The 21,636-nt window shown below is 43.0% G+C and overlaps 1 protein-coding gene across 5 annotated transcripts in view; it reads right to left on the reverse strand.

The window, feature by feature from the left end:
- anks1b (ankyrin repeat and sterile alpha motif domain containing 1B) overlaps window positions 1–21,636 on the reverse strand; it is a 157,448-nt gene that overhangs the window by 68,737 nt on the left and 67,075 nt on the right. For all 5 annotated transcript variants that reach the window (XR_007031776.1, XM_047336143.1, XM_047336142.1 and 2 more), the window contains 3 exons: window positions 20,515–20,646; window positions 9,783–9,939; window positions 1,922–2,058 (listed from right to left, as the gene is read on the reverse strand). Coding sequence is in view for 4 of the 5 variants with exons in the window: in XM_047336143.1 (XP_047192099.1) it covers window positions 1,922–2,058; window positions 9,783–9,939; window positions 20,515–20,646 (426 nt within the window). In the remaining variant the exon portion in view is untranslated. The remainder of the gene's footprint in view (window positions 1–1,921; window positions 2,059–9,782; window positions 9,940–20,514; window positions 20,647–21,636) is intronic.

Below are 21,636 nucleotides of genomic sequence, written 5' to 3' on the forward strand. Positions count from 1 at the left end.
AGTAAAACTTAATAGAAGACAACAGATGTGGTAATGAATTCAACAGTTTGTGAGGAATATGTATTACAGTAGTTCCTGAAATGTTATTATGAAATTCCCCACAGAGTTTCTGTCAGTTCAGTTCGGTCCACAGACACCTACAGTACAGTATCTGAGCACATTTTATTGCTAGATATGATTTATGATCACATCGTCCTGACAAAGTATCATTGTTTTTAGAAAACAACAGTGAAATTTAATCCAATTTAATACTTTTGCTGAAAACACCCTCTGGAAGCCTGAAAGCACCACATTAATATTTCATCACTGAGAACAGGAACCACCACTGGACTCCATATACACCATCTTGAGCTGCAGCCGCAATGTATGTTCCAAGTCCTTATAGGTCTCCAGCATTTGTTTGAGTGTGCATGAGTGTTCAGCCGTACGGCGTATACTGATGACATAGCCAGCGGGAGCACTAAAATTAAATGAAATAAATTCTAGAGAATTAATTAGGCGCCATGAAATTGAACTCTGGTGCTCCTTGATTATGTTCGCTTCCAGCTGAGCGGAGGCCTGCTGGGCACCCCATGTGATCCCTCTGCGCACATTAGTTAACATGCCAAAGATAGGCCCATGCCCGGGGGGGGGTTGATGGCGGAGGCGGTGAGGTAAGGAACCAGTTAAGGTGTGTGGATTTAAAGAAGCCGTCCATCTTCCTTTCTCAAAAAAAGTTAATCAAGAAAACAAGTTTATCTTGGAAGAGATGCTTGATTTAAAGAAAATAGATAAATAATTCACAAGGTAATTATCTCACTTCGCTGTCAGCATTAGAAGTCTGATATTTTATGATTCATCACTACACTAAACAAGTAGCTGAGATGGATATTTCCTTTCAGTGTAATGTCACACATCGTCCGCAGACTGAGAAAACAACATGCCTTTAATTATCAAGGTGTGAATCGCTCGCGCTGCGCTGCTGCGTCTGATACTATCTGCTCTGTGCCAGAAGTGAGTCTCTAATGAGGTTGATTTGTAGTTGCATTTTAATTTCTGAATGTTTATTGGAAGTAATTCACAATCAGCGATATGTTATTAATCTAATCTGCTGCTGCTGTAGTCGTTGTCGTTGTTGTACGAGCTCTGAGCATATCAGGTTTATACAACCGGGTTTAGAATAAAGGGAATCATGTCCACTCCTGATACAATTACAGTCATACATATTTATTGCGTATTTCTTGAACGCTACACTGGTCGCCCAGGAGATTCGGTCCGTGAAATAATCCTATTGCAGCACTTTTATTAGATTCCACACAAATATGCATGATTCACTTCTTTATTGTCCTGTTAGCAGGAGATGATGAACCCTCCTTTGCCTCAGGCTGCTGGATTCGCCTTCTCCCTCTACATCATCCTAGACACTATATCCTCCATGTTATACAAGTCAGAGAGACACTTTATCGATCGATTAAAAACAATCAGAGGATGTCCAACTACTATGGGACTTTTTAAATAAATGCAAATGGCTGTCTGTCGGCGTTTACAGCCACAGTATTACTTCTTTCACAGTATCAGGCTCTGAAACTCAAGATATGGTTTCCTCTGGGTTTCTGTAACCAGCGCTACAATGTTTAAACGACACAAATATAGTGGGAAATTGAAGAATTCAAACTCTAAACTACTAAAAGAGTAACTGGCACGGCAACAGAAACAGATGGAGGAGAGTAAATGAAATCAAACAGAGAGAAACAATCACGGGGAGAGAAACAGACGTTTACCAGTGTGTGTGTGTGTGTGTGTGTGTGTGTGTGTGTGTGTGTGTGTGTGTGTGTGTGTGTGTGTGTGTGTGTGTGGGTGGATACTGTGATGTTCAATAATGCATCAGGTGCCTCTCCTCTGCAACACACTCATTAGTGCGTGTATCTGCGCGCACACTCACCTGTGGGCGGATGACTCTCTCGATGTTCTTCAGGGCCGTGTCGGGGGAGGGGGGTGAGCAGTCTGGAGTGGGGCCTGTTGAGCAGTTGCCATGGTTACTGTGCTCCCCCTCGCTCACCGGTACATGGGACAGGTGACCTTGTGAGAGAAGCGGGAAGATTTGTACAGAATTGCATTTAGTCACGTGTAAGAGTAAAGTTACTCCAAAGAACAGCGGCACGGAGGCAGTTTACCCAAGCTTTCAGTTCAACTTTAAAACCTCCGTGGGAGCAGGAAGAGATGACAAACATCAACACCAGTGGTGCCAGCTGATTGCTCAGGTACAACCGTTGTGTCGCTGATGTCACAGCCCTACACATGTTCAAATTGGGCTCACAGCATGAAAGAGAGGTGAGGAGAGTGGACTTTTTTTGTAAATTGACAAACCAAGGCAAGAAACACAAGAGGAAAACCTCCCAGTGTAGTTTGATGTACAAGTGTGTGCGTGCGACTCTTTGTGCCAGAGCTAATTTCCCCAGCGTACGATCGTTCAAAAGAGGGGAGGAGGGAAAAGAACACGAGAAGAAGAGAAGAAAGGAGGAGGAAGTGCTGAAGTGGCCCAAATTCAATTTCAGAGGGAGAAACAACTGTCTTAATCAACTGAAGGACACACAGCACTGCTGTCAGAGGTGGTGACACACACACACAGAGGGCTTGTTGCTTTAAGACACAGTGTCAATGATCAACTATCACATTTCAAATCAAACCCAGCACAAAATAAAAACTATAATCCTTGTTATTCAAACTTTGAATGTGGTGGTTGAATAATGTGTGATTTTTCACAGCTCCCACAAATCCTCAGAAAAATATTCAGAAAGAACTAAACCATACAGGGAATATAAAAAGGGGCTTTCGCATGATGCAATCAATAATGAAAGAGTTTCCCGTCATTCAACTGGTTGCAAACAACTCTACATGTAATCACCATGTGTTTGGTCTCATAAGAGGAGAGGTGTCATATTTATTGCCGACATGCTGGAAAGAGTCAGAACACAGAGAAAGCTTAGTGTCGTAAGTTTTTTGTTTATGGTATTTTTCATCCACAGTTTTCCATTTGAGAGAGTGAACATATCTGTGCCTTATTTTTTATTTATCTCACCCTTTTAGCTTAAACTCCCAGATTTTTTTATTCCTGATTCCTCTCAGTAATAGTTAAGCACATGGCATGTTTTGAGGACACCAACTGAAAAACAGGAGGGCCACAGGGTTGTTGCCAGGACATTAGAGATTGAAGTACAGACGACATGACCTCAGTGGTGGATCAGGCCATGGAAAATACATTTGATGTGGTTAAATTCATTGGCATCCAATTCCAAGTATCCGTAATTATCTACTCTCGCCACACAGAGCTGACACAACACCTTCCCCCAACTCTTTTTAATGACTTTTTTGATCATCTGCAAATTTGTTTCTGATGGATCATTACATCTGAATGAGATGAGTGGAGGATTTAACGCACTGCTGCTACGCTTTTCGAATCTCGATTCCATCATTGCCCGAGTCGCTGACTTCATATCCTTGTCTATTTTAGCTTTGCTCTCTGGAGACCGGGGTGTGGACAACATGCTTTGATGCTTCCATGTGAAGGAAAGTTTAAAATGTAATTTAATAGTAACATTATTTACTGTTAATTTTAGGAGATAAATCTGCGATTTAATAACAAAACACACATTTGAATAGATGAAACTTGTATGTCCTTTGATATAAATCTTTTTTCCCCCCATTCGTACATCTGCGTCAGGAAGCTGCTGTAAAACTGACTACTGCTGCTCCAGAATTTCCATCTTCCATCATATATTCACTTTCATTACCACAGTCTGGCTGTAGACATGGAGACAAAAAAAATCAAAAATCCATTATTCTTTTAGTGGAAGTGACACAGCTTTAGAGTGTCCGCAAACACATCTGTCATCGCGTGTATGTTTGTCTACATTTGTGTCCAAACATAGAGATGTACTCACTAGATTTTACTCAAGGTCGTGCAGACACACACACACACACACACACACACACACACACACACACACACACACACACACACACACACACACACACACACACACACACACACACACACACACACACACACACACACACACACACACACACACACACACACACACACTCTAAAGGAGCCGCCTGGAGCGAAATCAATGATTAAGTGTGGGCATAAATAGATAAGATGAAAAATGAGAGAAAGAGAGAAGAAAGGAAAGATGCAACTGAGGGATATTTATAGAGATAGAGATTGAGGTTTTGTCCTATTGAGTCAATAAGCCTGTCAACACTGAGGCTTTGATGATGGATGGGAGGGGTGTGTGTGCGCGCGAGTGTGTTTGCCCCCGCGCGAGCGACTGTGCTTCCTTCAGATCCGCCTTAGGCTCACTCCTGGGAAACACTTGCAGTCTTAGCCGAAGGGAATTTTTTTGCGTGCGTATATTTAGATGCGTATACAGAACATATACGGGATCGTCTGTAGGATATCACCTTTAATTATTCACATCCATGTGTTCAAGTTTGTGTGTGTGAGACAGTGAGACATAACCCCAGGGAAAATGTGAAACTTTAAATCACTTAAACAGGTTTCCCAGGATTCAGTATTTTCATGCCAAGCATTCATAATACAGTACGAATGTGTTGCTGCGAAGCATGACAGAGTCTGGATTTTCCACAAACCTACCAGTGAACATCCAAGGCCAACTGCATGGCTTGTTACTCTGCACAGGAGGAGTATGTTTAAGCGAACACTTTAAATCAGCTGTCCCCCTCCCGCCCGGCTAACAAGACAGAAACTGTCAGTTCCAGACATGTTCTTCAGGCTGTCAGTAGCTTTTCATATGTTTACCTCCATCTCTGTGTGTGTGTGTGTGTGTGTGTGTGTGTGTGTGTGTGCGTGCATGCCTCAAATGTTCTCTTCTATGTCAACTTACAGCTGAGCTCTCAACAGAATCTCTCAAATTTGATATATCACGGAACTGTGAAAAAAAGAAAATCTAACAGGAATTGAAAGTTTAAACAATTTGACAGTTCTCAAATTCAGTGATTTTTTAGGTAACTGTTTAAGTTAACGGTAAGAAGATAAGAGTCGCCGATTCAATTCACTTAATGTGAACGGAAAATTGGAGCATGTGAAAACCCGTTCTTGACACTGATTATCTCAGGCGATATCAAATATAAAGACAAACTCAACAAGTCAGTGGGCCCTGACCCTTTTAATAGCAAAGCCCTGGAGGTACGACCCGTCGCCATTAGCCACTCTGAGCCTGGAGTGGCAACCAAAGAGGGATAAATGGGGCGAGACGCAGCAACATCACAGCTTCACACACCAGGGAAGTTAATATTGGGGGGAGAGTAAGTAACTAAGACCGAGACCTTTATTTATAAACCTCAGAGGTTCCAGCGCTGAAGAATAAAGAACTTAAACAATATCCAATAAATAACTGTAAAAAGACTATTGTGGCTACACGGCAGCCTCTACATGTGTGTCAAACTATTTTGTCACAAGAAGACAGAGATGTGTGTGGGTGTGTAGGACTTTTGAAGTATTTTATAGGACACGCGCTATTTTGCACTTTCATGATGCAGCGGCTTGTTTACCAGTTGAAAGTGTGTGTTTATCTCGAGAGGCTTCGTTGCGATGGGAGAAAACCACCTGGCTTCCCTCTGTGTTTTCTGTCTGCAGCTCCGTACGTGACTGGGGGCAACGGGGTTTCTCCGCTGCCTGCCCTCCCCGCCTCACCTGCAACGCCTTTGTGTTGCTTCAAGCTGGCTGTCATGCACTGTGATTCCTGTGGTTCAGACCTAATGTGGTAGAATGCCTGATAATAACGGCTGATCAATTCCCAAGCATGCACTCCAGAATTACAAATGCTGACTAAAATATCCTAAATGTGAGGCTAAATGTGATCATTTAGCTTCTCTCACTGACAAGCAGATGCTGCACATATTTTCATCCCAATCTGTACACATGTAGAATAAATTAAATCAATTTGACAGATGGAAACTCAATGTATGAGCTGTGAAAGTTGCTGCAGCAGAAATTGGTTCCCTCATTTGAAAGGAATCCATCCACTACAGTAAGTATAATCCCGAGCTAATGTACAAAAATGACGGCCTTAGGACTTTGCTGCGTCACAGGATTATGCACTCATGTCTGTCATACTCTACATTATAAAGAAAGGGAATCCCATTTATTCACTGTCATGTAAGAGGACATGTGGTGCAGTGGGATATCGTGCATAACATTCCCATGCAATCTTTTCCTAAAAAAAGCAGCGCCCAGGGAGGGATGATGCCTGGGTTATGGAGAATCTCTGGACGAAAAAAAGGGGAAAGGATAAAAGTAGAATAAAAATAGAAGGAGGGGGAATGAGAGTGATAGAAGAAGCAGCGATTTGAAAAAGGAGGAAGATGTTTTCGGAGAGCGCTGTGGTGTCTTGGTCTTCTCAACTGTGAGACTGCAGCAACCCACAGCTGCAGACAACTAGCCAGCAGCACAGGACAGGAAGAGCTTACACTGCACACAGTAAAGTCCTCTCCACAATCCTCCAGTCCCACGTTCAGTTTTCCTTTTTTTTCTTTAACCAAGAGACATATTGTGCTGAGGTGAGTTTATCAAGCAGGTCGCCTGTTTCAGGAAATGTTTTGAAATAACTTGACTGGCCCTTGTTAAAAGATCAATGAAACTAACTTATATTTCTCTCATTCTTATTCAAAGGTGGGCTTGTCATGGCAGGGGACCTATACATATACCGAGTATATAGATATATATATATATAACATTCATAACCTTGTTAAATGAATCACTTCTTCCCCTTTGAGTTAGTATTTTGTGCCTTATTTAATCAATTCCTTCTCCATGTCCAAACACAATAATTACTTGCCACGATGTGAAATGAGTTATTGATTACACCTATCAATTTCTGCATCACAAAGCCGCAGGAGACGTGTTTCACTATTCCACAGGATGGCATGAAAAATGAAGTAGTAGTCTGGTAGCGTAGGTAGGTAACAACAAGTATTGAATCATTATCTCATTAAAATTCCTGATTTAATTGGGTCATTACATCGGGACCAACACATCCAGTGCAGCAGTGACTGGGATATTATGATCAATACCAAGTTTCATTTTTCATTTTGTTTTTTTAAACAGAAATTAAAGGCAGGGAAGACTCAACTGCAGCTAAAGTGATTTAATGCCCTTATCGGCCTAACATCAACATCAACTACAGTCAAGGTGGCACTCGCAGCACCCACAACCAGCCCACACCTATGAGACAAAAAATGCAAACCTCATCTGAATCATCAGCCATGCAGTAACAACTTTTACAGCATAGCCAGAATAAGCATCACTCGCAGACCACTGGAGTACAGTTCTCCAAAAGCTTGTGCGTGAGCACACTCGTCAGCCAAAGCAGCCACTCCAGCCACGGTTTTAACGTTACGCTCACTGTTTTTAAGAGCAATATTCTCAGGTGCTGCAGTTTTTACGGCTCTAAAACTAACACGGCGCACAGTGAATCTAAAGTACTAATATTCAGAGGAGAAACGAGCCCCTAGATCGTGAGCAGATTCAAGGTGCGTCTGTTTCTCTCATAACTTCTGCTGTTTGGCCTCTGGGATCAACTCAAGTGTTGTGGTGCTGCAGACTTACATGTGACAGTGGAAAACTTTTGTCAGTTGAAGACGGTAAAGACAAGTAAGCCCTTTTGTGTCCGTCCTGTGAGTACACTCAGGCCAGTTTCTTCCATCAGCAACACATTCACATAGCGAGAAGACTTTACACTGAATTTTGTCAACTCAAAATATCAAAAGAACATAAATTAACCACAAGAGGGATTCTAAAACGGGATTCTAAGTCCAGATTTTTTCATCGAGAAGGTACATTTTTTGCAGTGTAATGCACCAAGTCTCTCTCTGCTGAACCCTCTTGCTCTTCCCTCTCATCTCAATCCCTCTGTCTCCATGTGTCTTCATCATCATCTTCTCCTTCCTCTCAGAGTCATATGAGAAGACACTGACTCACACCCACGTCCAATTAGCCGGACATATGACAGGACTCGGAGGAGCTATCCAGGATTTTCTCTCCTGCTGCGTCACAGATTCAGATTCGTGGAGCTGGCTTAGCCTGAGAAGACCCTGTTACTTTGTCGACTGCTTGTTTGATCTGCCCTCTCTTCATCTCAAGACTCGTCTCTCCTTTGGTGATACGCTCAATCTCTCTCTGCGAGGAGACAGCACCTGCAGCCTCTTCTCAACCTCTTCTCACCTCTCTGACTTTGGCTCCTAGATCATCCGTTAAAGCCTCGGCTCAGGCTCTTTTCCACTCTCTCTCTCACTCTCTCTCTCATTTGGCCAGGTAACACTGCTCAGAGAGCTGAGAAGAAACACAACACACCCACACTGTTCACTTACGTCGGCGGAGCAATTTTCTACCAAAAGACACTTTGACATCCAGCAGCTAATGCTCTAGTTCTCACACACACTCTCTCTCAAACACACGCGCGCGTACACACACTCTCACAGTCGACAGTCCATATTGACAGTTCAATTCTGCTTTATCCTGCAGCCAATCACACAGGAGCTGTAACAGCCAAACGTGGGACGAGACATGTGTGAACGCTCACACACACTCACACAGAACAAGCTTCTACGCTACATTGGGGAGGGGTTTGACGAGGAAGGAGGAGGAGGATGGAGGGGTGGGTGTCACTAGCAAGGCAGTTCCCATGGCAACATACAGGTGACTCACCAGCTGGTGATGCAGTTGCTGTGACAACCTGCAGTGTGTAGAATTGCTAGGGGAGCTGGGTGAGGGGAGAGAACACACCGTGGGTGTTTGTTGTTGTGGGAGTGGAAGTATCAGGCTGCAGACCAAACAACTGATGAGCAAACACAATGGACTCTGAAGTCTGAGGCTGGAGGATTAGCTCACGCCGAATCCAACACTGAAAAACGGATTTGACGACGAGCAGTGAAGAAGTAAAACTGAATCAGGAATGAGGCGCTGATGGATGTTCTAGTTATGAATTCATATTTGGACAGGATTTATGAACCAGGATGAGGTAGATAATGAAATATTTGTTCCCCTCCTATGTAAATAAAACCATCCGACAGGACGACATTCCATCACTGTCAGATTACGAGAAATACATGGTAATGAGAATTCTTATACGAAGAATTAATCTATGTGAAACGTGTCGCTCATAGTGATGAACTCAGAGGTCATTTTCACCCGACACTGCATTTCCCCTGATGTGTATGATGTGTTTTAGTGTCTCTTCGCCCGGATTAAAAGCGACTAGCTGATGAACATAGCTCCACATTTAGATGCTAAAGATTCAAATATTTCCTTAAGGTTTAGAGGGGAGGTGGTAGTTATGTGGTATATATTCTTTATCCACCAAATTAAAATCTGCAAAGTGTAAATACAGACATAATTTCAAAAATACATGTATCACTCTCACCCACATTTTCCTCACGTTTATTGCCATTGCCACTTATGCAATACACTTGGCTTGGCATTCAGAAGGTTTAAGTGTTACACTGAAGTCGTGATTGTCAGAACAGTGGGACTTTCATATGGACTCGTGCGTATGAACACAGTAAACATGATCAGCCGCAATATGTTGCCTGTGAATTTATTTCAAAGGGCCCAAAAGACAAAAAGAAAAGTGCAAAGATCCACAATAAAAAAATGAATACTGTGATGCTGTGTGTTACAGAGTCTTTTGTAAGGATGGATGAGGATGGCCTCTGTGTTTTAAGAAGTGAAACTACAGGCGACACACTGATTGAAACCTGAGTTTAAGTCTTCGTCCTACCATTGCGGGGGCCGCTGTTGAGCCGGTGGCTGATATCAAGTGAGCAGGGTTTGCGTGTAACGGCGGTCGTCACCGACTCGTACGGGTTGTCCTCGTCCTCTGGGAGGAAAACATCCAGGGACGGCGATTTGACAATCTCTCCTGAATGCTTTGAGTCCTGGGAGGGGGGCCAGAAGAAAAATGGAGAAAGAGAAATGTGTGAAATACAGCACATCATCCAACAGCGTGAGCACAAATTGATGGGCAAAGTGGTTTCCCAATCATAAATGTGCACGTTTTTGAGTGAATACAGCAGGAATTATTCTTTGATCTAAACACAGACAGATCATTAACTCAATTATTAATTCAGTGCTGCTAACAAACTGGCCCATTATCCCTTCCAAAAGACCCATACATGATTTAAATGTTAACTAATAGTATCTATAAAGCAAAGTGGCCAGATGAACAAAAGCAGAGAGATTGGAGATTTATTTGGGATTTTTTGTGGGGGAGATTTATGCAGCAATACAGAAAGAAAAGAGCTGAAAAAGGGGCATTTTAATGAGATTCTCAAGTGACTGGTAAACAGTTTTATAAGAAACAAAAAGACCTTTAATAACCTGAGATCTGTTCAGTAATCGCTCAGTTCAGCTCAAGGGATTAATTTAAGTCCATCTCCGTTCACGCAGTTCAATTATCATTAAAGATTGACCTTTGACCACCAAAATCTAATCAGTTCATCTTTCAGTTTGTGCCAAATTTTAAAGATATTTCCTTAAAGTGTTAACAAGACATTGTGGATGAATAACCCAAAAACATCATGACTCTGGTCACTGAGGAATAAAAAATATTGATGAGACTGGGCGGGGGGGGGGGGGGGGGGGGGGGGGGGGGGGAGAGATTCATAGACAATCTTATGTTGATTTGTTAGTGTCTTTAATAAAGTTTAAAATGTGAGATACAAAAGGTTTTTATCTTAATTTATCAACTTCTATCAACTCCCCTAACTGATGAAAGAGGTGGTTGTTAAAACCTATGGCTCCAGGGTCTCGTCACATGGTGTGAATGAATTTCAGAGCAGAGCAGCTGCTGGGAAACGGGGCACAAAATTATCTCAAACACAACAGCAACAGAACGTAGAAAGACCTGAGAAAATTTACCAACGCTGTGTCTATTGTGTCTCCACCAGGCAGCTGGAATCACTTTACAGTCGGATGTTTATGTTTGAAATATAAATGAAGACCTTCATTCCCATGTACGGAAAAACTAAGACACAGCATTTTACCAGCGCGTGTTTGAGCACCTGATCAGTGGAGAACCAGAAGTGTTCCGGCTGCAGGGGTTTGATGTGGTTTAGTTTCTATAAACAGGCCGAGCATTTCAAATTTGATCAACTCCTCATTATCCCCGTTCACTTATTTGATAAACAACCGTTGATAATACACAAATATGGGACGTACGCAGAAAAAGTAGCTGACTGACTGCTGAAGGTCTGAAAAGTCTGACCTTCAGGAGTTGCAGTGATATTGACAAAACCGTGGCACATGACATTGCTCATCAATATTAATCTCAAACGAGGCTCAGGAAACAGGTGCACTTCTCCTGCAGACATGCGCCTCAACATATTCTCCCTCCCGTCTCCCACCAACTGTCCTACAACATTACCCTGCAGATTTGCTCTCGACAACCTCTCGGGGATCAGCGTCACCGGGGATTCTAAGCAGCTGCAGGTCGGAGTTAACCCGACTTGACCGGCTGTAACTACGGTTCATCCTGCAACCTCGATCCACCCGCTACCATCGCCTGCTTTCTCCATCTCTTAACTGTCTTGTCACGCCAAAATGAAATGTACCATCTTCAAGTCAATAATAAATCTTTGAGAAATCGAGAGGGGCCTTATCACATCATCAAGCTCTCACAAAAAAAAAGGTTATAAATCCCAACACATGCTTGTTGTTAGTCTTGACAGTATGTTATTAGGCTGTTTAATAGAAAGGTTGATCTTCAATCAGTTATTTATCAAATGCTGTTGCACTTTGTTTGTGTATCTTATTGTGAGTCAAACTGAATAGAGAATCTGTCAAATGCCTAAATTGTAATCTGCACACTAAATTAAAGACATCATCGAGGGAAATCTGCAGCATCTTTGTTTGGAGACATGTTCCAGGTAAGGACATGTTCCTTTGGGACCTTTAAATAGACATAGACCTTTATACTGTTCTTCATAGAGTTCTCTCTGTGTATTAGGGGAGAATTTCACCTTGTACTTTGTTGCGGCATTGGTGAAAAGGTTGAGCCCCAAAGGACTCGCAGAGAGAGAGCGGAGGACCTCAAGGTCTGTGAGGCAGATGTGTATCCACGGAGAATGAAAAACAAGAGTGAGAGATGTGTAGCAGGGGAAAAGGTTACAGAGGCGACCGTCATCTCAGCCAGAGAGACAAAACATTTCTTTCCAGCGACGCAGCCTGTGGACGTCTGCCTTTCTCGCGTAGCGCAACACTCTGTCATCATTTTTGAAGTGTCACTTGGCAACCTGCCCCTGGTTGTACCCTTTCTAATGGGATCAGTGGTAAACGTGTCACCCCACTCCGAATTTATTTCTCAACCCTCTGACTCCATCTTGCAACCCCCCAAATCCCCCCCTCCCCCTCCCAACCTCCTTGCCTCGTTCAACAGCCATTACTCTTTCTGTCATCATCTGCTACTACATTACCCAGACTGCACCAAACCATCAATCACACACTGAGCACACTCAAAATGGATTAATCACTCGGGCTGATAGAGCAATCAGTCTCTTGATGATTTCTCCCACTCACACCACACTTTATTAAAGGCCTGCAAACCAACAGCCCCGTTTTTTTTTCTCCATCTCCATCAGAGCTCAATTAGGTTGCCATTACAGGCTAATGGAGATCCAGTCAGTCTTTCATGCCTTCACTCTGCAGGTGGTCTGGCCCCGTCTGACACTGATGTGACGTGACAGCCTGGTTAGCTGCAGAAGGAAAGTCTGAGAACACTCTAATAGAGTCATAAAAACCTGCCGCCACTTCGCTGCTGCTTTCAGGGACATAAAACCTCTGCTCCGAATTATAATCTCATCTGAGCGCTCAGATTAAAGGTGCAATGAATCCTCCCACATTTGCGTAGCTGATGCAAAAGCAAAGTCATATTAAGGAAAGTTGGAAATCTGTATAGCAATGTTTCAGAGTTTGTCGAACATTCTGTGGTCTCTGGGGAGAACAGGCAGGAGGCGATAATTCCACTGCAGAAAGGCGTTTTTGTTTACAGTCATCAGAGATTTTCCTGCTGTAATCTCAAATGAGCTCACTGACATTTTCCGGAAAATGTTCATAGCTCCATTTGCCGACATTTGCTTTCCAACATACAGCCCCTCCGGAAAATGTCCGGACTTCAGTGCACGTCTGAAATCAGCTTATGGGTCACAACACTATCTCACAGTGAGACAGATTTCCGCAGGAAGATGATTTCTTGAATTTCACCCTAACCCAGAAACCTGATTTACATAATCGAGTTATAGTGGATAAACAAGACCCGATGTCTACAGCTAGTTCCCATGTCATTCATACATAAACTGGGTTTATAATGAACCTTTAACAACAGTAGTGTCTATGTTTGGCAGCGTTGGTCAGTCAGACCAGCACAGGAATATCTCAAATATTGGATTGACATAAAACTTTCAATAGACATGTGGTGATAAAGCTTTCCAACAGATTTTACTGGAAGAGAGTGTAAATTCAGTCAGCACAGAGACAAGTGGCACCACTGAGCAAGAGGAAGTGACACAGTTAATGGGAAATGTAATCGTGATTTGAAAACAAAACACTTGCAATGTCATGTCGGATGAGAGAGAAATGTGAGATTTAGGCTACGGATCATCTCAACCATGCTCTCTTTTGTTCAAAGTAATTACTAAGATGTCATAATGAATTAACAATGAATTTCCGAAATTGAAAAGAAGCGCCACAGGTAAAGTCGCCTCATTAATAGATGCGCTGAAGAAAACACATGAGAAAAGCTCAGACACAAAATGCCTCTCTTCAAAGTCTACAGGGAGAGAAAATTACATATAATGAAAAAGGAAAGAGTGAAAGAGACGTGAAGCAGGAAGTGATTTAGAAAGTGCCTGAAATTATCTGTAAAAGAACAGAGCGGCGAGGAATCACCTATTGCATGTAATTTCCACAAATGTGAGCTCTTGCAATTTTTTCCCTGCCCTCATCGCCACTTCCACCTCTTATCGCTCTTTTCTCAAGATGACAAAGCAAGTCTCTCCGATCGTCTCTCATTACTTCACTTACTCTCCAGCTTCCACCCAAACAGCTTAGGAAGAAACAGAAAGGGAAAGAGAGAGGCCAAAGCTGACAAAGCCAGATGGGCCTGGCATTGAGACGGAGAAGGAATAAGGGAGGGAGGAGAGAAAAAAAAACACAGGTAGATCAAAGATGCCAGGATCCAACTCTCGACACTTACTTTTGAGTTTGTGTCGGCGAATCCCAAGGAGATGAGCACAAGACGAGTGACAGAGGGGGAAGAGGGAAATCAGTTCGTATACTGAGGAAAGGAAGCAGAGGAAGTGGGAGTGCAGGGCAGTTTGGAGCAGAGATTTCCTCACACACACACACACACACAAATAGGAAAGACACAAATGAGAACAGGGTACAGACATGCTTGATTCAGCGAGAAAGACGGGAAAATAGCAAGTTCAGCCGCCTCGGAAATCAACAAGCTGAAAATTTGAGCAGTTCATCTCAGAAATTAAAAAAAATGAAATTAATCCGGCAGTGTGACAACAGGTTTAGCTACCTGATCCTTTTGATGGGAATTCTCGCTCCACGTCCTTTATCGGCCGCGGGAGGTCAGAAGGCTTCAAAAAGTGGGAGAAGAAGGCTTCATGCGGCGCGATATGAGCAGCCCCTCCGACAAACAAACACACTCAGTCTTCATTCATTCATTTCCCTCCCTCTGCCCTCCACCCTCTCTATCTTTTTTGGGGGCAGAGATAGCACACAGAGAAACTTGTGTCTGAGCTGAACAGGAAGAGAGCGGACAAACAGAGGCCTCCTCTGGCCACTAATTAGCAGGTCGTACGCAGCTCCCGTCCAACTGCAGAGGCCAGATTAAAAGTTTGAGTGTGTGTGTGTGCGAGCGTGTGACGGCGCCTGCACATGTGACCGAAGGATCGCATGTATGTGCTTTCTTCCTTCTCTGTGTAAGTGCTAAATGTGTGCATACGAGTCTGTCTGTGTTATATACAGAGTGTGTGTGTGTGTGTTCATGTGCCGAGCTGATAACACACATAGGCTGCTGTGGTAACGTCTGAGGAACTTCTATCTTAATCCTGTGACTCTCTCTTCCTCTGTCTGCCTGCTCAGCTCCATACTGTAGAAGTCTCAGCCCCACCCGCCGCTTCATACACTGTAGGATGAGTTCATAGGCCATCAGATATGAATAGAGGCTATAATTTGCTGGCATTTCCTCATGTAGGCTATTTGATTAGAGAGAAAAGGGGAGGGCTGGACACCAGAGAGGACAATGGGACCCTCTGAGGGCCTCATTGAGGGGAGAGACGGAGGGAGGTGCAGTCAAGAGAGGACAGAGGTGGAGAGACACATGCTGACCAAAAAGGACGAGTTGGACAATCAAGGAAAAATACAGGCTCCTTCCAAGAGCCAGATTACGATCAGTCTCGTGGCGTGCATTAATTATCCCAGGTTAGCATGAAGCCTGGCTCCTCTGAAAGCAAAACAAGACTAAGATTGTACAACCATGGCAGCTGCTCTGTGAGGCAATTCACAGAGCACGGTGCTGCTTCAAACTAAATGTTAACGTCAGGATGCCAACACACTCAAATCTATAAATCGCCCAGTGCTTCAATGCACCGTCACAGGCTGTATAGCAGGTTGGCAAAGACTGTTAGTGAAGACAGGATTTACACTTTGTGGTGTGTGATCTGGCTGATTCTTTGCCATGCTGTGCACAGCTTCTGTGTCTGGCTGTTGTTTGCTAAGAAAAAGTTGTTACATTTAAAACTTGTCATCTTTCAATATCTGATGGATTAAACAACTTTGAAACATCTCGCTAAATCAAATTCGGAGACGTTTTCTGTGCTTTGTACAAAACAGAGCTGGCAGTTTCCCTTGCTCTTTTGCAAGAGAGGAAATAAGTATATCCCAAAATCTTTAATTACTCTTTTATCTGAAGTATAAAAAGAAATGAAAGAAATGAGGAACAGAGCTTTCATTTGATCTGCATGAGACAAGTGAGAGACGAAGCAGGCCGAGTGTGGAAAAAGGGAAAACAGAAAAAAGAGCTGGTGAGACGGAGGCTGATCAGGGCAGTAAGCAGGGACTCCCTTGCGGAATTTGATTTCCCCTCCATTACTGGCTAATCCTTAGGAAATCGTCTAGCTGAGCCACCCGTGGGACACCAGCAGTCACTCCTCAGAAAATAACACCCTTCACATTCCCCATAGTCGCCGTCTTTAACAAAGCCCAAGCTGTGGCTTCCCCTGTCTCCGCGCTTCGTCCCACAGTCATGGCAAACACGCCAAACACGGCCAGAGCAAGTGGCTGCTGACAGAAGAGCCACCGCAGCCTTCCCTGTGTTTAACTGCAGCCGCGACGACATGGGAGGACGTTTTACAGGAGCGTGGCAGCGATGAGTGCGCCGCATAAATATGGTGCAAAGTTTTTATATTTCAGGAATAAAAAAACGATGTAATAATGAAATAAAAACGAGTCTCAGTGACTCACTTGTTGCGCTGAATGAGTTTCCTTGCTCCTCGTGTACCTGTCGGTACATTTAGTGGTGGCTCAGTGGTAAAAAACAACATCCCTTTTACTTTTATGGCTAGTCTGCTTATTAGATTTAAATTATGATACAGGGAATTGCTCTAGGGGATGAATACTGCACCTATCAGCTTCACATAAACTTTAAAAATACATGCACGCACGCACGCACACGCGCACACACCACTTACTGGCCTTTGCTTAGTTATGGGGATAGAAAATGTAATGATGGGTCTCTACTGTACATCTTTTCTTTTTTTTAAGCAAAAAAATAAAACAGGTCATATTATCACATGATATCTCTGCAAAAGAAAAATAAGGTAAAACTCTTCTAGTTAGTTGCAGTCTGTTAGGACAGAACTAGAGAGAGAAATATTGTCTGAAAGTGTTGAAATCAAAGCGTGAACAAAAAGAAATGGTCAGAGAGAAGAGAAGGAAGAGGCCAAACTATCAGTTGCACAGTTATTCTACTTAAAAATCAACTCAGCCACACTAAACTGCCACATAAAATCAGTCCGGGAGGGAATAAAAAGGTCTGTGGCAGGAAACACGTTAAGTGATTGAAGGAATCCCTGGATCTCAGTAAGATCACTGAATCTTATTGACACCAGTTTGAACCCATAGGCTCGGCAGCTTCCAGCAAAAAACTTCAAAAGGCCAACGACTGTCTTCATAAATCATCAGAGGCGTGTTCAGCTTGATGCACAGCGGTGCATCCTCAAGAAGACAACAATTTTAAATCTGAAATGTTCCTCTCTTTGCACATTTTAATGCTTAAACTTGTTTTTCCTTTCAGCTGTCAAAAGAATAGTTTTGACATTTTGGAAAATACACTTCTCACTATCTTAACATGACAAGACAGACATCACTTTCATCTCTGTACTGTAATGCAAATATGAAGCCATGTTTTTTAACTAAATGACTGCAAACAAATAGTCAAACTTTTCCTTTAAATATATCATAACATTGTTACAGCTCAACTCTCAGCAATAGTGAACTTTTCACAGTCACAAAATTTGAAGACGTGATCAAACCAAAACCGTTGAATATATAAAATCTAAAACGCCACCTATTCTCCCTCAGAGCACGTTCAGTCCTTCATTATAAATCCCTCCAATCCCCCACACCTGCCTTTGATCTTCCTCAGCAACTACAAGAGCCCTTGTGGATTAACCTGTTGCCAGCACAAACACAGACCTGCTCCCCCTCCTCAACTCCTCAAAACTGCCAGAGACGAGAACTTTAAAGGTCAGCAGCCACCTACTCGGGAAAATAAAACAAATGGAGAAAGAGCGAGAGAACTATCAGGGACAGTGATGGAGGAACAGGGATGAAGGAGTCAATCCTGATGTGCGCCCCGTGATGCACCTGCGCTGATGGCGACAGAGATTTGTCCATTGTGGACATCCCACGCCTGACATCTCATGAATTTCTGTGTTGCCTGGCAACCATGCAGACCCCTGTTTATCTGTGTCCTCTTATTGAATTTGTATATCTTCTGTCAAGGTTTCCACCAGTGAGACGTGTACTTCTTTCTTAAAGTCGGCATAAGAGAGGAAACCTCCTCGACACCAACTTTTGCGTCAACTGGCGTTCACATGGCAACGGTGGGAGCAGAACCTGTGGTCAGTGACGAAAATTCACACCAGAGGAAGCTTCCTTATGCAGGTATCATTCCCACACGATAGGGTCCTGTTTTGTTTTTTACTTGAGCTGCCTTCAGACATGCGCTGACATTTTCATGAACTTTTCCAGAGGAGATGTATGTGAGAATGCAAATGTCAGTAAATGTTGTGCCGGATATTTTCCGGAAATTTTCCAGACAGCCCCCTAGGAACATTTTTCGGAAGATTCACATCAGGTGAGTCATGTCATGCCTCCTGCATGCTCTACCCAGGTGCCACCCCTCGCCTGAATGTTCAACTTAGGAAAAAAATTTAAATAACCTTTGTTTGCCTTTTTATCTTAAGTTTTGAAATTGAAATCTTTTCTGGATGACTTGTTAGGAGACAGTCCACTTCTTTGACTGACAGTCTTTGAGTGGCAAGCTAGACAACCATGAAACTCAGCATTCAGGCAATCGATGCAAAGGTTAACTCACTTCTGCAGAAATATAAAGTGAAAGATAAATGAGGCAGGGAGCGAGACGAGCATGGGATAGAGGGCGATGATAGAAAACAAGCGAAAGAAGCATTGACAGATTTCTTGTGGGATGATGAGAAGAGATGAAGACGGTGGGAGAAAAATGTTCCACTTGGTCCATTCATCCTCACCTGGGATGCACAGGCTTCTATCGTTAGGCTAACTCTGTTTATTCACAATTACACAGGTCAAATTAACACGGAGCCAAGATGATTATGCAAGAATAACTCAGTTTCTCTTTCCTCTCATATCCTCTTCTATAAAACACACACACACACACACACACACACACACACACAAACACACACACAAACACAAACACACACACAAACCCGCCCACACAAACTCAAGATAACACGTCAAATTCAAACACACTTGCACAGACACACACAAAGCTGTGGCCCCCTAAATATGCTGTGTAGGCCAAGATGCTAACAGGTATACCAAAACTTTTAAAATGCACAGAGGTTTTATGCAACAACAAATTAGCGTGTACACACACACACACACTCAGGTGTAAATCTCTCCAGGCGGTGTGTGCCAGCTGAGTGGGCAGGCCGCCAGTGTACAAGACAGAGGCTCTGTTGTGTTGTCAAATGTCCCGCTGTTTGAGCCAACACACGTCTCAATGCTAAACACTCATCTGCACATGCCTAACCACACTTATATACAGAGCACGAGCGGATGAGAGCGAAGTTAGCGAGGAAGGAAGGAAGTAAAAAAGAAAAGATGGAGGAAGACGAGTTTGGATTAAGATTGTTAATAAGCATCTGCCACAACGGCAGTGAGTGAGGATTTCTGGGCCGTCAAACAAAACCGTGCAAAATATGACATCAGTAAATGACACAGTGATATTCACCAATCAAGTCCAGTATACGCGGGAGAAAGATCCAACCTTGACAAGATTTTCTTTTCCGGACAAATATTTTTTTTATCCAAATAAGGAATCTTACTGACATCAAACCTGTGCCTCTTCCCTCTTTTGCCATGGCTATTCAGCTAGATCAAAGCCTTTGTTTATAATATATCCAATATAATATACAAAATAGATTTGATTGAAATGCTTAAGGGAAAGATTACAGTACAAAATGTTTGCAGACAGTGTATAAACTGAATTCTCTCTTTTTTGTTCTATGTTAACATCTGTATCTATTTATCTGGTTTTGAATTAGTAAATGCACATGATACTTGTATGTAATTATATATACTGTCATTTCAACATGGAGAAAGCATACACTCTTACACCCTCATTATAATTAAGTTGTCTATTCATTCTGTCAAATGCTCCTTCGGTGCTGCAGATGAACGATGCTGAAAGGAATATTGCGCTCTCATGTGAGCTGTTGAGATCACAAAGCAGACCAAATATCAACTCTTTATAGAATTTGGACATGCAACTGTATAAGAGTATAATATATTGCTGTAAAGCCTTGACCTTACTGTAAGTGCCATGATATAATGTATGTTGGGATTTGCTGATTTTTGGAAATTTCATTTAAAGCCAGATGAAGACGATGTGTGATCGACAGAAGAAGCACGAGTGCAGGATAGAGACAGATACTGAGACGGAGGATCCAGTCTCTCTAGTGATGGCTCATTCACTGCATGCGTTCCCAAGGTAACCAGTTAAAGAATTCACTCAGAACAATGGCAGCATCACTAACCTGTAATTTCACTGCAGTGAATCCATGTGTTACTCTCCAACCATTTGTTAATTTTATATGTTGATTATGAAGTGATATCAGGATTATGTTATACAATACTCATTGTGTGCGCACAAAACAATTTGTGTGAGTGTGTACCTGTGAGGGGCTGGAGAAGCCCAGGTTGCGGCAGCCGTTACAGGGTGTCAGAGCCTCCCAGAATCCAGTGGGGCCGCAACTCCTGTCTGCCTCATCTTCCTCCAGGGCTGGAGCAAGAGGGGGGGTCGGCCGCTGTGAGTTCAAATGCAGAGAACGAGTCAGTTCCCATCACAAAACAAAACCGTTGAGTACAGATCGATGTGCCTTACAGGCTTTTTTAAAAAAGTTTATTCAAACGTTTAAGAGATTTTTAAATTTTATATAATTCATGAAGTGAAAAGTGACACACCTCTTAAAACAAGTAGAGATACTTCCACATTACTAATCTGAGGGCAACAGAGAAAAAGGTTCGCCCAAAACAAGGGAGGTGCAGAAACAGCAAAACAACTTTAACACACACATGCACGCTCGGTCCTTTCCTGGGCCTCCCAGGAGGCAGGTGTGTATATATATATATATATATATATATATGAGTGTCAGAGGGCAGATACATCCCACCTGATATCTCAGTAAACCATATGATGTAGCACAGGACACAGGTCACAGCAGATTACACAGACAGAGCAGAATCGCCACAGTGTCCGATATGTGGCTTTTACAAGCAGCGTGCAAAGAGCCTGTGGCAAAGGGACGAGGGAGGTCGGCTGAAAGAGGGAGAGGATTAAGAGAGGAGAGGGAGTTTGGAGGACAGGTTTAGAGACGGGAGGACAAAGAAAAGGCTTGAGCGAGGAAGAAAAATTGTGAGTAATAAGGCTGAGAGAAACTACAGGAGGAGGGAGGGACAGATGGGAACAGAGAACGATGGAGATGGAGGCACAAAGTGAGGCTGAAATCAAAAGGTCACCAATCGCTCCAGATTGCAAACGGCCTCTGCAACAACTCTGGAATATTGATTGATGTAAAGCAGACAGAAGACTGCACATAACACAGACTACACTGTATGCATGGACAATAGAGAAACATGCTTCCATCACAGAAAAACAGATATCAGCCAGTGTTCGATAGAGAGGACACCATTAATTATTCATTGCTGAGGACTGCATAACTGATCAATATTACATTAGTTGTCAATGGGAAGCCGTTAAAGGGACAGATTTTTTTTTTGGGGGGGGGGGTTCCAGT

The sequence above is a fragment of the Scophthalmus maximus genome, chromosome 12 (assembly GCF_022379125.1).
Source record: "Scophthalmus maximus strain ysfricsl-2021 chromosome 12, ASM2237912v1, whole genome shotgun sequence".
Taxonomy (NCBI): Eukaryota; Metazoa; Chordata; class Actinopteri; order Pleuronectiformes; family Scophthalmidae; genus Scophthalmus; species Scophthalmus maximus.